Source organism: Haliotis cracherodii, unplaced genomic scaffold (genome assembly GCF_022045235.1).
Source record: "Haliotis cracherodii isolate W230 unplaced genomic scaffold, xgHalCrac1.p SCAF_1, whole genome shotgun sequence".
NCBI classification, from domain to species: Eukaryota; Metazoa; Mollusca; class Gastropoda; order Lepetellida; family Haliotidae; genus Haliotis; species Haliotis cracherodii.
This window is the reverse complement of record NW_027266264.1, coordinates 24,116,342-24,132,545: the sequence shown is the minus strand read 5'-3', so window position 1 is coordinate 24,132,545 and position 16,204 is coordinate 24,116,342. Positions and strand designations below refer to the sequence as shown.

Below are 16,204 nucleotides of genomic sequence, written 5' to 3'. Positions count from 1 at the left end.
CTTTCAGGTTTAACAGCGATAGAAACTACCATTTGTAGTCGAATAGTCCTTATAATAACATACAGCAAAACCCTTGAAAATGGCAAATTTCTGATACCTTAACTATTTGGCAGTTTGGCAAGAACAACAGGGCTAGTCAAGTCTTTAAAAGGCATTTAGAAGTGATACACATAAGGAAGAGAATTTATGGATGTTAACTTCTTAATTGCTGAAGGAGTAATTACATACTCCGAAACGTTGTCCCCGCCCTCATAGCTGTTTGTTTTGTTGTTCAACGCCGCACTCAGCAATATTCAAGCTATATGATGGTGGTCTGTAACTAATCAAGTCTGGACCAGACAATCCAGTGAATAACATCATGAGCATTGATTCACCCAATTGGGATCGACAACATCATGAACATGCATCAGCAAAGTCAGCGAGCTTGACCACCCGATCCCGTTTGTCGCCTCTTACGACAAGCATAGTCGCCTTTTACGGCAGGCATGGGTTGCTGAAGACCTATTCCACCCCGAATCTTCACGGGTCATTTACTAACCCGATGAAGGAGGATATACTCCGAAACATTGTGTTCTTTATAACAAAGAAGTTGATATTAATAAATTCTCTTCCTTAATAGGACTTGTGCCAATTTCAATCCCTGTTAAAAAAAGGGTAAGAACACCACAGTCCAGAGGACCCCATTACCATGATTACTAGTACAAGCAAGAACAATAGGCAGGACAGCCATAAATGTGTGAGAATACGTTACCCGGGCAACACAGCCACAACGCTATATCTTGTCTGAAAATTGAAATGCAACATGCAGCACAGTGCAATACATGCAACAACATGCACTTTGAGAGGGGGGCAACACTGCTTTTCTCATAATTCTTGGGGGTTGGGGTGGTGGGGAGAGGCAGGCAGATTTGACTGACTGGAGCAAAAAGCATTAGTTTAAATTTATATACATTTGCCTGACCACTCAATCCTTGATGTATTAGAAACATATAACACAACTACTAATACTTCACTAAAAAAGTAACTATTTTTAAATATTAATTGATCATATGCATTGTATGTGATCTCTGGCAACAGCAATGATCTCATAAGGAAATCTAAGCCTTCTCAAAAGTAAATGTAGCCATGCTGCTGTAAGCACGCTAAACATCCTGCACTTCAAACAGTATCAACACTCAACTAAACCAATCCATACAAACAACTTTATGCAAACAAAATATGAACATGTTTGGCTTCACAATAAAATAAAATAATTTGTCCAAACCCAATCTTATTGATTTGCAAAAATCTATAAACCATAATTAAAATATGAGCACCAATGGTACAGAAGCTCACCTTTACTTAGTGATAAAGCATTAATGGGTGGGAATGTATTAAACTAGTTATATTGTACAAAAGACAAAAAAACACCCAATAAACGTGATAATTGGACACAATATTGATAATTTTCATAAATCTTAAAGTTTTAAAAATATCCTCATCAGCCTTCACATAAGTTTACCTTGTGTTATTTATGAACGTTGCATAAATAAATGGTAAATGGTAAACTGTCAACCAATGAAAATATCAATTCTGAGCAATAAACTACTTCATGGGACAAAAATGAATATTAGATTGCTTGTAAATAGATTAAGGGAACATTTAAAAAAATCAAATAATGCTGTGGTGGCCATTTTGAAATTTTCAAAATGAAAAGATTATTTCATTGTAGCTAGGCACATGCAGAAAATGTTATGTGAAAACGATATTGATATGTTCAGTTGATTTGGAGAAGATATTTTCAGTTCTAACAAACAAAATGCAAAACACAACATAGACTAATTTCAGTCGGGTGATCAAATCAGTTGGAAATTTTTACCCAAAAAATACCACAATGACTACTCATTGGGCCAAACTCATTTCCCATTCCACATAACAAATTTCAGTAACCTAGTAACAATGGAAATATAATGTTGTTAGCAGAAAATAATTCCAGGACTTATGGGGCAATCAATCTTGTTGGCATCCTATGTATTTAGTTTCAAACTGAATTTAGTGATGTCACATAAAAAAATATACTTCAACATTCAAAACAGTAGATTGAAAACACAAACATCTGATCTATTGACTAGAGAATATCTATTGCATCATGGAAGACATCAAGACGAGGGGTGCTCTTTAGCATACTTTCATTAGCTTTGAAAAAGAAATGATAACCAAGTTTGTCAATAATTTGCCGTGAGCTTGATAAGATAAAGCGTCTTCCCCATATGGTCTGCATTCACAGGAGCCTTGTGCATCAATTATTGATCAAACTTCCGGGGAGAAGAAAAGAGTGCTTAAAGAACACATGCATCATACAAGTCTGCTCTCAAGCCAAGCCAAGAAACAATGGATGTCTGTTTACTTTGTCTCAGTGGCGGAAGACTTGACTGTTCCATGATAACTTGCCAAAAAGTGCTTGGTATTGGGGAGAAGATATACATGGTCATAATCAACGCCAGTTATGGTCATGTCCTCGATGGTTAGGAGGGCTTTGTTTGTTTGTTTGTTTGTTTAACGCCACACTCAGCAATATTCCAGCTATATGACGGTGGTCTGTAAATAATCAAGTCTGGACCAGAACATCCAGTGATTGACATCATGAGCATCGATCCACCCAATTGGGATACAATGATATTAACCAAGTCAATGAGCCTGCCAGCCCGATCCCACTAGCTGCCTCTTACAACAAGCATAGTCGTCTTTTACGACAAGCAAGGGTTGCTTGAGACCTATTCAAACCCGGATATTCAGGGTTCTAGTTATGAGGTGAGGGGTAGTGAGATGAAATAGGGTCTACCAGCGCATTATTGCACTTACATAGCAACGTGCATGCAAAATTGTAAGTGTACTACCGGTAGTCTAGGCCAATCCAGCTTTTATAGTGCCAGCGAACAGAGATACCATGATGCCACAGTTTCAACCCACACAAACGCATTACACTGACTCAGAACTCACCAATACTAGAGTATACCTTGATTTATCCCTTTAATGCCCAGCGCCAGGCAGGGAAACAACAAGTACCATCTTTTAAAGGTCTATCACTAGGACGTGGCCTGTGACTGAACCACCAACCTTCCTGTCTCCGGGCAGAAGCTCTGTCTACTAGATCATGGAGGCGGTCTGATCATGCCGATGGTTATGAATTTTTTTATTAACTACTTGCATGACAATATTGACTCAGGTAAGGCAATGTTTGTCCATGTTTGTTTCATCAGTATCTAGGTGTCACTGGAAAACAAACATGCTCAAGTGATCAAGTGAAGTGTGTGAATTCTATGGGATAGGATAATTACAATAGGGCCGTGAGTGGATGTGCAAGTAAGTATGGCTTTATGCTGCTTTCAGCAATATTGCAGCCATTGCCATGACAACATGGCGAGTGACAACAGGAACAGGCTTCACACATTAATGTGTATAACCCATGTGGGGACTCAAACCCAGGCATCTGGCCTGACAAGCAAACACTTGAACAACTAGGCTACCTAATACCATATGACCATCCACCCTACCCCAAGTTCCACATGTATGTCGTCTGTGGGGCTTCTGATTCCAGTCAAAGCTTGTTCTGTACCTCATAACCCACACTTAGGCTATTTCCTCTTTATAAACTTTTCAATTCTAATCTGTTTGTTTCAATATCTCAACAGTGTCAAATGGGAAAATGATTATTAGCTTTCTTCCTGCAATCCAACTTTCAAAGGATTGGTAATTTAAAAAAAAATAATATGACATCTTGTATCAACAAAACATGAACAAATAGCTGCTAAACGCTGAAGTCACTTTCAGAAAGAAACATTATTTAACCATTAACAACTGATAGCATCAGCATTATCAGGAATCGAAATGTAATGTGTTACAGAACCTACTTGACGTTACCGTTTTCAATTTCAATAAGTATGGATGAGTCAGTTGGACCCGATGACCAATTCACAAGTAATGGAAATATGAGTGGATGATATAGCGAGGATGTGGATCACAACACTCTGCGAACCCTACAATATAAAACAATCAACAGTGTCGGGGTAAAACTTACGTAAATAGACACTAATTTTGACATAACAGAAAAACAAAAACCGATTCTTTTCTAAAAATCACTTTAGCTTTTTGATATTCCCGTTACTTAAAGACACACAGTCTCATAATCAGGCACAGTAATCTACTACATACGATAAAGATAAAATTTCAAACAGTTTCCAGATAATCCTAAAGTTCAATAATCTACATATGACTCATAAGGGTAGAATGATCATGGACAATAACTTTCCAATATATGCTCATAGGCATGTCACCGATTCTCATAGCAGATTGGTCATTTGAAGCCATATGACATCACAGTACTTCTGTGCTGAGAAAAATATATGACGTCATCCAGTGTTCATGGTGTCACAAATTGATTACTTTACGCCATCTGAACAACAGGTTGCTTTCAATGAAGTTTCTCTGAGGGGTTGAGATTTTATGCTTTTCTTCCTTCTTTTTCTCTCTATTGTCAATGGGTAATACTTAGAGAATCTCACCCTCGTGTCTATTGATATCAAATATATCAACACGAGTTGATAAAAGTGGCAAAACTCTGAGGCTTGCCGAGGATTTTTTCCACCTTTATCAACAAGCCATGAGGGTGGGATTTTATTTATCATCCAACATCATTCTTCCAACTTTTTCAGTTTGTAGACAGTAATAAGCAGTGTCTTAGTGTAAAAAGTACTGCTAACAGCTTCTGTAGCAGAGCCATTAGTGATGTCATTTGAATGTCACGTCATGGTTACAATGGTCTGCAAAGCATTGTGATGCAATTTCATTGCAGCGATATCTACAATGTGGGAACCAGTTTTGGATGAAAAATAGAAATACCTACTCGAAACTCTGAATTATGGATTATCTGTGCCTGGTGAATGACAGCCTTGCCAAAGCTCGCAATTAACACCATTCATTCACTCGGGACATATAATCTGTAGTACCTCATAGCTTGTTACTTATTTTCTAAATACAAATGCACCAATGAATCATTATCTTTCAGCCTTATACAACTCAGTGTTCGAAATGAACGAGGGTCCTGAGTTCTACTGCCAGTCTCTGAATCTAGGGAGGCCCTTATTGTTTTACTTCCAACATTGAGCAGTTAACTGACTATAAAGGTCCAGTTTCCACCCTTGCTAAACTAGGCTGGAATTCCGGAGTTAAATTTTGGCTGGACTAACGAGTGTACACATAGTCCAATCAAAATTGTGTAATGAAATAAACAATATGGATTTCAATGTGCAGATTTCCGTCGACTGCAGGATTTGCAAAGCATGTGTACCATCAACTGGGCGTCAACAGATATTTTCCAAATCATTGTAATCAAGGTGCTCCTGGATTTGATGCATATAGATCTAGATCACCGATCATATCGTCTTTGCTTGAAGCAAATGCAAGTGAAATGAGAGGTTGAATCTGATTGGTCAATAGGAGGGACATAGAAGGACAAAATTCGTAAAAGCTCTACGACTGAGCCCAGAAAATCCTGCCTAGTTCATGGAAACTGGACTTTTATAGTCAGTTACTCTATAACCTTGGGAAGATGACATTGGGAATATCACAAAGCCACCTTGGCTTGATTTTGAACACTGCAACGGATGAATCATTTTATGGAAATCAAAATCATTTGTGTTACAATGGTTACAAAGCAAATGAAAATCATAAAATGAACTTACCTAGGTAAGCGGGTGCCTTTTCCTTGACTACGTGATTATCAACATAAGTCGTTCCAAGGGTCAAAATTGGTGTGCCTCCAGTCCCAATAAATATCTGTGCCACAACCAGTATCAACACATACATCCAGTTCCCAGAATTCTCATCTATACAATCTGTTGAAAAATAACCTCCTTTATTTGCCTCTGGACGCTTGCAAATACTGACATCAGTCTTATTCGACACATCATAGCCATTGTGGACGGTGTATTTTGGCCCAATGATATGTGGCATTGCAAAAAGTAGTGCCCCGATTCCCATGAAAATAATGCCAAAGCCAATCCATTTTGGTATATGTCTCCTGCCGCCTAAATAACTTACAAAAATAACAGCAACTAGGGACCCAAATTCATACGAAGCTGCGATAAGCCCTGATATTGAACTGCCGATCTCAAACCTCTTCTCAATCGTCGTTATGACACTGTTCAGGTAGCCAGTCGATAAGCTTGTAGCAATCGTTAGAAGCACACACATGAAAAACACAAACAATTTGATATTGGCGCAATGTTTTAAACACTTTGGTCGGATAGTACCAATTCCGCACTCATTGCTTAGGTTCTTGTCCTTGCTGCCTGTATCTCTGCGGAGTTTACACTCGATGTAGTCGTCTTTTTCCGTCCTCCCTTTCAGGAACTGAGTCTGACTGCTAATGGAGTACCCGCTGTTGGAACTCTCGAAGCTGACCTGGGGGTCAAGGCCACTCGGCCCACCCCAGCTTTCACGTACTGTGTACACCGTAGACATTGCACCGTCTGGGGATTCCAGTATTTCGGGACGCTTGTCACACTTTTGTGTCACGAAGTAACAGGAAACCCTTCACTTATCTTAGTGATGTGTTTCTTATCTATGTGTAAATTGTTGATTAAATGCTTCTTATGTAAAGATATGTAGCTGATGTACAAAATAGTGTTATAAGATAAGAATCTAGGGAAAATATACTTTGTTATATATAAATGAATATATTGGTCCAGTGGTTTTGGTCAGATAGACAGGCTGGTTTGGCTATGGAACTTGTCAGTCAGCAAGAAGAGTTGGTTTGGCTGTCCAGATCTGTGGTTATGGGGAGAGGAGGGTGTTGCTTTCACCTCTGCCCCATCTTCGTATTATCTGTTCTGCAAGATTGCCATTTCTGAAAAAGAAGACATACACTTGAACAACATATTCATCATTAAAGCGTTTGCAAGTTTGCCATTCAATATAATGAGTGAATGGAATATGGATGATGACTTTGGGGAAACCAACGAGTATAGGTACTGATATGCTGTTGACATAATTATTTGGGATCACTGGTGTCAGCAGGATCCTGGAATGACAAAGGGACATAACCTAACAGTATATTACACTGGAACACCACTCAGCAAACGGCACTGGGTAAAGATCTGAACCAAAATGAACATCGCGACTCAACACAACTCACACATCATAACTAAACACATTTAAGAATTGACCTTCACTTTGTGTGAGTTCATTGGAGTATGAACCTTCATAGAGTGCGGGCCAAACTGTATTAACGTCGGAGCTTGCGACATTTATCACAATTTCTTACCTTAAAGGATGTAGGCCAATATCTAAACACAATTTTATTAAGTACATGTGACTTCATGATTAAACTGACAGCCATACAACAATCAGCTATATCGCGGATAAAATAGTTCCTCAAAAAGAGAGGTTACATGAGCGTATGGATGCACATCTTGCTCTTCAGAAACATCTTACACAACACGTGTTCAAATCATATCCTCATTAGATGAGAGAGGTCCGTAAAGAACTACCTCAGTAAGTCAGTCACAATAACAGCGAGTCGTAATACATTTACATCAAGTACAAGACGTCAAAATTGGCCAACATGATAAACGTGACGGGAGAGATTTCCGAAGTTGATAATGAACCTGTGGCGGTTACATGTGTTAGTCATCATTGATCAACTGGCCGATCATTGAAAGGTGAATAAAGATGCGTCAAACAGACACAAAGGTAAATTCATAGATTGCTGGAGACGGTCAATGTCAGCCTAGGCACGGATTGAGTTGATACTACGATAGTTTAGATGAGCATTTCTTCGTTTGTTCATTAGGAAGATCCATAGCGAGGATATTCGTGAACAATCATGCAGTCACGCTCTCTAACATTTCTCAATGTATACTGAAATGCTGAGACCAAGGATAAAGGTTCTAAATGATCAGAAAGAACGCTTATGTATGTTTTCATGCTAGGCAACTCCCAGGGGGTTTCCCCAGGAATGTGAAAGTAGTCCATCAGTGTTTACGTCATTTCAAGAACATGGTCTCGCGAAAAACGTTTGAACGTCAAATTGTGTTGTTCATATACTTATGAACGTCAATTTTGCGGTCATGTGACCGACCTCTCGTCGACCTCACACACATCACTAACACCTCTCACACAACATCACAAACTCACCTCACACACATCACTAACTCACCTCACACACATCGTCATTAACTCAACTCACACACACCATCACTAACTCACCTCACACACAACATCACTAACTCACCTCACAGACATCACTAGCTCACCCCACACACATCACTAACTCACCACACACATCACTAACTCAACTCACACAGCATCACTAACACCTCTCACACAACATCACTGGCTCACCTCAAACATCACTAACCCACCTCACACATAACATCACTAACTCACCTCACACATAACATCACTAACTCACCTCACACATAACATCACTAACCCACCTCACACATAACATCACTAACTCACCTCACACACATCACTAACTCACCACACACATCACTAACTCACCTCACACACAACATCACCAACTCACCACACACATCACTTACTCCCTCACACACACATCACACATACCACTAACTCACCTCACACACATCACTAACTCATCTCACACACATCACTAACTCACCTCACACACACATCACTAACTCACCTCACACACATCACTAACTCACTACACACATCACTAACTCACCTCACACACACATCACTAACTCACCTCACACACATCACTAACTCACTACACACATCACTAACTCACCTCACACACAACATCACCAACTCACCACACACATCACTTACTCCCTCACACACAACACTAACTCATCTCACACACATCGTCATTAACTCACCTCACACACATCACTAACTCACCTCACACACACATCACTAACTCACCTCACACACATCACTAACTCACTACACACATCACTAACTCACCTCACACACAACATCACCAACTCACCACACACATCACTAACTCACCTCACACACATCACTAACTCACCACACACATCACTAACTCACCTCACACACAACATCACCAACTCACCACACACATCACTTACTCCCTCACACACAACACTAACTCATCTCACACACATCGTCATTAACTCACCTCACACACATCACTAACTCAACTCACACACCATCACTAACTCACCACACACATCACTTACTCCCTCACACACACCATCACTAGCTCACCTCACACACATCACTAACTCACCTCACACACAACATCACCAACTCACCACACACATCACTTACTCCCTCACACACACCATCACTAACTCACCCCACACACACCATCACTAACTCACCTCACACACACCACTCACCCAACACACAACACTCACCTCCAACACAAAGGTTCACACATGACAGCACAGCATCAGCTTAACATTTTATGATCATATCCCTATGTTGCAAATACTCCCATGGAAGCAATTAATGTTTATTCATTTCATTAATTATTCATCAGCTGAACATGCAAACACCCCAAAAAAATAGTTATGATCGTAAACACCTGTTCTTGAGACACCTGTTCTTGATACACATGATATTTTCCACATGACAAAGAATAACACATACATTCATGACATACTTTTTGCCTCAAAACACCAAACTCAACAAGGTCACAGTGATCCCTCAAGGTCATCAAACATGTGGTACTGCGTTGCAAATACTGTACACATGGGGAAAAGAACAATAAGGTTCGTTTTCAACCATACATGAGATGTTACTATATTGGAACCGGGTAACTGGTAGCTATAATTGTTTTGTTGGACAAAAGCAATTAAGTTTTCCATGTTGACAGCAGCAGTCACATGACTGTTCCATCAAGCTTACGTCTCATCATGTCACTAAATTCTCCCTGTTGCAGGCTTCTAAACTTGAGTGAGTGAGTGAGTGAGTGAGTGAGTGAGTGAGTGAGTTAGGTTTACATCTTTTACAACATTATTTATATATGACGGCATGTCAGCTTCAAGTGGGAGGAGATTCCAGAACGATGCAGTTTTTAGTCACTTTCCACTTCAGTGATACCAACGAACACACATATGAAGCTGACAAACCAAGAAACAAAATCAGGGTGAACTGGGATTTGAACCCACAATCATAGATTTCTGGTGTGCCCAACGATGCCCAAAGGACCCAACTCAGCACTGTGAATTGTTGGGCCTTAAGATGGTTGGGCCACCTTTCCTCCCATTCATTGTGTATTCACGTGTATGTCTCTTCAGAGGACACGGTTTCAGGTAGGATGATAGATACAGCAGGTCGAGCATAAAATACACACAGCAAAGTTAAGATGTTGATACAGCAGAAACTGGCTTCATATTCATGAAACAATAATGACTTCATTTTCAAAAAACATGAACCATTGATGTACATGACATAGACATACAGTTGAAAACAAACAAGAGGTAGCGTTGATGGCCTAGACCCGACCAAGACAAAATCAATTCCATGGTTGACAGACTTGTTCTTCCACATCCTACCTGTACACGAGGAACATGCCTTACCTGTGGCAAGAGAGTCCAGAAGCCAAGGTTCACCATTTCATTATGTCACTGTTAACAATTTCCAAAACAGAAGCAACGAGTTCCTGGCAACTGCTCTCCGCAACAGAACCCAATCGAGTGATAATATTGATTGTATAGTGGTGACCAGAACGAAACCCAATCAGCACATCAAAGTATAGATTAATGCCTCTGTGCCCAAGTTCACAAATGTTCTATGCAACAAATCCCATCATAAGTGATCAACCATCAATGATCACTAATAGGAAATAATCAACGAGACGATACTTCTGCACAGAGACTCTGTCGCCAATCCGGAGGATCACACTGCCATGGATTCCAGAGCACAAAATGTTCAACATTTTTTAATCCTCTTTTCTCATTCAATTACATAGGATTTCAGAGCAAATCTGGCATTTATCAGTCACCATGACTTCCATGTGCAAACGCTCCGCAGAAGAATAGGTATTGCAACACCATGTTGTATTGTTACACAAATTTACCAAACTTAAACATTAATGGTAAGATAAAAGAGATTATTGATTGCGGGGTGGATGCGCTGTGGATGGGCGTGGCATGGGGCCATCTGGGAAATGATGTCCAATTCTCCAATCATTAGGTTATCAAACATTCAATGCCCTATTCATTTCCTGGACAGAGTCATAAATCCATCATTTTGTCTGTGAGCGTCATTTAGCACAGATTGTTTGGATGCACACACATACAGTTCATACAGTACTAGAAATGAAATATTGATGAAACCAAACGAACTAAGCAAAACAAATATCAAAGTTGAAATTGCAATAGTAAGCAATTCAGGAAGAGAAATAAAGATTCCGTTCTTTATATATGATGTTACAATGTAATTGGCTACATACAAATTTGTTGTTAAATCTACCCCTTCATAAAGAGGAGGATGTGCTGTTTGAAAAAACATGTCCCTGGGTATCGCCATTTTGTGACAGACAAGTTGGTATGATGTTCAGCAAAAGTTGGTTTGGTTTCTTGTTTTACGCCGCACTCGGCAATATTCCAGCTATATGATAGCGGTCTGTAAATAATTGAGTCTGGACCAGACAATCCCGTGATTGACATCATGAGCATCGATCCACACAATTGGGATCCATGACATGCATCAACCAAGTCAGCGAGCCTGACCAACCTTCAGCAAAAGGGTCAGCTGAGAGGGAATAACATAATGTCAAGTACCGGTATATCACATAAAAGGGGAGTATGGTGATTTATTTTCCTCATTTTATTCCACTTGGTTAGAACGGAGCATGCCAGCGCAGGAATATGGCCTGAATCTCAGGCAATGCTAAGGACATCAAGGGAAAGGGAGAGAGGGAGCAAGCTTGGTTGAACACCACTTTGAATGGGATTTCAGTTATATTATGGCATGTCATCTTGATGTGGGAGATAAGCCAAAAGTGTTGCAGGTCTCAGATGCTTACTACTTTGTTGAAGCCCACAAGCTGATAAACCTTATGAACACAATCAAGACAAAAATGGTAACAGACCCCATGATCATAGACCTCCCAGGAGATATCGCTGCAATGAAACTGCATCCCAACACTTAACAGACCTTGTGTCATTTGATATCAAATATATCACCCCTCATAAATGACTAAAACTCTTGATATATGATATACTTGTGTCTTTTGATATAAAATATACCATGCAAAAAAGGTAGGGGATATTTTGTTTTGAGGCGAAACTATAGGAAATTACACCAATCTCTGGCAATGAAAACAAGAAAAACAGAAAAACATTGTGACAGTCATGAAGCATGTGCAAGGGGTGATACGCCAGACTTACCATTGTCACTTAGACAGGGTTGTGAGCAGACACTTTTCTTGTAACCAAAGGCTCAAAGATGCTTTATTAATCACATTTAATAATTAAGGAAGCAACAGCACTGATCATGCTATGTTTGCAACGTGCTGAACATTTATGAGACATAGGCATGCTGCAGGTCGGCACACATCAGAACATTGTTGCCTACACTCTGCACGCTCCTCAATCTGTCATCAGCAGATTGTGGGCCCAATACCAACAAACACAAAATGTCAATGATCGACGCCAATCTTGACACCCAAGGGCAACACGAGAGTTCAGTCAAAATGATGGCATTAAGAAATCGGTTGCAAACTGCCACTCCAATAGGAACTGGTGGCACAAGGCAACTGGTGTAATGGTACATGCCAAAACGGTGTGAAATCGTCTTCACAGATGGCATTTGCATGTACGACGTCCACTCGGCAATATTCCAGCTATATGATGGCGGTCTGTCTGATGATTGAGTCTGGACCAGACAATCCCGTGATTGACATCATGAGCATCGATCCACACAATTGGGATCCATGACATGCATCAACCAAGTCAGCGAGCCTGACCAACCTTCAGCAAAAGGGTCAGCTGAGAGGGAATAACATAATGTCAAGTTCCGGTATATCACATAAAAGGGGAGTATGGTGATTTATTGTCCTCATTTTATTCCACTTGGTTAGAACGGAGCATGCCAGCGCAGGAATATGGCCTGAATCTCAGGCAATGCTAAGGACATCAAGGGAAAGGGAGAGAGGGAGCAAGCTTGGTTGAACACCACTTTGAATGGGATTTCAGTTATATTATGGCATGTCATCTTGATGTGGGAGATAAGCCAAAAGTGTTGCAGGTCTCAGATGCTTACTACTTTGTTGAAGCCCACAAGCTGACAAACCTTTGAACACAATCAAGACAAAAATGGTAACAGACCCCATGATCATAGACCTCCCAGGAGATATCGCTGCAATGAAACTGTATCCCAACACTTAACAGACCTTGTGTCATTTGATATCAAATATATCACCCCTCATAAATGACTAAAACTCTTGATATATGATATACTTGTGTCTTTTGATATAAAATATACAATGCAAAAAAGGTAGGGGATATTTTGTTTTGAGGCGAAACTATAGGAAATTACACCAATCTCTGGCAATGAAAACAGGAAAAACAGAAAAACATTGTGACAGTCATGAAGCATGTGCAAGGGGCGATACGCCAGACTTACCATTGTCACTTAGACAGGGTTGTGAGCAGACACTTTTCTTGTAACCAAAGGCTCAAAGATGCTTTATTAATCACATTTAATAATTAAGGAAGCAACAGCACTGATCATGCTATGTTTGCAACGTGCTGAACATTTATGTGACATAGGCATGCTGCAGGTGGGCACACATCAGAACATTGTTGCCTACACTCTGCACGCTCCTCAATCTGTCATCAGCAGATTGTGGGCCCAATACCAACAAACACAAAATGTCAATGATCGACGCCAATCTTGACACCCAAGGGCAACACGAGAGTTCAGTCAAAATGATGGCATTAAGAAATCGGTTGCAAACTGCCACTCCAATAGGAACTGGTGGCACAAGGCAACTGGTGTAATGGTACATGCCAAAACGGTGTGAAATCGTCTTCACAGATGGCATTTGCATGTACGACGTCCACGTGTCATGCCACAACTTACTGCACGTCATTTGAATCAGAGGCACTAGTAGCATAGGGAACATCAGCACTGGGATAATCGACTTTGAGCTAATGTCATGTATTTTGACGAATTGAGGTTCATTCTTGACTGTCATGACTGAAGGAATCGAGTTTGATGTTTTAAGATGTTACCATCGTACAGTATGATCATTTTGGGGGCGGGTCTCTAATGGTATGGGTGGTATCACAATGACTGGCCGAACTCCATATTGCCCGAGGCAGAGTTACAGGTCAGTACTGTCAGGACAACATCATTGCACCACTCATGGTGCCATTTGCACAATGTGTTGGGAAATGTTTTATCTATCAAGATGTGATGATGCACATGCTCATCAGTCCAGATCGTGACCAAATTCCCCCAACAACAAAACATCCATGACATGCCGTGGCCCTGCACTCAGTGCTGACCTTTGCCCCATTCATCACATCTGGGACGTCATGGGCAGTCGTGTAAGTCAACGTCAAAATCCACCACCACACTCTATAAACTAGGTGTTGCTCTCACTGAAGAGTGAATGACAAGAGTCAAGCTGACATTGGTTGATTCATCAGAAGTCTGTCTTGAAGAATTCATATATCTGGGTGGTTTTACGGATATTAGCATCGTTGGCTGAAAAATGCATATTTTAGTTTGACCTCCGTCATCAAAAGACACTGGGGTGAGATTCTCTTATTTGTCCCTATTGGGTCAGCAACTCAAAACATCTTCAAGAGTACCATGTGTCAGCAAAGATAATCGGTGCACTGCACAGTTCACCAACATGAGGAATGTTTAAAACAAAAGTATGATCTGACACAGGAAGCAATGCATCATCTTAAATTACAGCAACACAAGTTGAAAGATTGTGAAACTTCACCACGTTGACAGCCAACCTGACAAGGTTGACCTGTTTGATGAACAATGCCACATCCTCTTCTACAGTGTAGACACCCAAGTACTTCACATTGGTCACAGCAGGCATATATCACTGGCAATGGTCTGAATCATCATCATTGACAGAAAGTAAGCCTTATTCTTATCCAAAGTCGTGAATGAGTCCTGAATAAAGGATATGCCTATGTCTCTTCAAACAAGGCGTATCTTTGTAGTAAATCTCTTCAAGTACTACTTTAATATGTCTATCTCTCAATAGTGGAGGATGTCAAGTTTTTCAAACAATCATAACCCCCCAGCTGGTGATCTCTCAAACATCATGATGCACGAAACCAAGCATTATTGCATCACAATTATATTGCCTTATGGCTTAAAACAATGATTGTAGACATTATCTTTTACCATGGTGAAATACGGGTCACTGAGACACTGCTCTGAGGGATCATTCCACATGTAACAAAGCAGAGTACATGGCGTGTTATGTCAGTTATCACCCACTTGATACCGCGTTCCCACACTTCCTTGGGAGCCTGTCACACGCCCATGTTTCCTTCCGCTGTCCCCACACTGACAGCTTGCACATCATGACACTCAAATTTCTGAACCTTCAAATACATGTACTACCGGTTCATTGATTGTTGCCCTGAAATATTTTGGAATTAAACTCTGATTATTTTTTACATCTCACAAACCCCATGTGGGGATCATAGGAAATAAGAGTAGATGAGTTTACTTTTTATGTACAGATTGATAGACTTAACCATGTTTGGGCCACTAAAAGTAATTCCTTGTTCTATAGATGTTTTAAACAAATACAGAGAAGGAATCTGCACAGGACATAAGAATGGGTATTGGGATCTATTCTGCCCCAGAATCCCCATGGTAGGCAAGCAATGGGTACAGGGGACCTATTCTGTCCCAGAATCCCCATGGTAGGCAGGCAATGGGTATTAATTACGGACCTATTCTGCCCCAGAATCACCATGGTTGTCAAGCAATGGGTATTGGGATCTATTCTGCCCCAAAATTCCCATGGTAGGCAAGCGATGGGTACAGGGGACCCATTCTGCCCCAGAAACACCATGGTTGTCAAGCAATGGGTACAGGGGACCCATTCTGCCCCAGAAACTCCATGGTAGGCAAGCAATGGGTACAGGGGACCCATTCTGCCCCAGAAACTCCATGGTAGGCAAGCGATGGGTATTAATTAGGGACCTATTCTGCCCCAGAATCCCCA

General features: G+C 40.6%; 1 protein-coding gene across 1 annotated transcript in view; it reads right to left on the bottom strand.

The window, feature by feature from the left end:
• Window positions 1-16,204, bottom strand: part of LOC139474795 (solute carrier organic anion transporter family member 5A1-like) — a 75,041-nt gene that overhangs the window by 39,892 nt on the left and 18,945 nt on the right. The window contains exon 2 of the mRNA XM_071257922.1: window positions 5,721-6,886. Within this exon, the coding sequence (XP_071114023.1) occupies window positions 5,721-6,501 (781 nt within the window). The 5' untranslated portion in view covers window positions 6,502-6,886. The remainder of the gene's footprint in view (window positions 1-5,720; window positions 6,887-16,204) is intronic.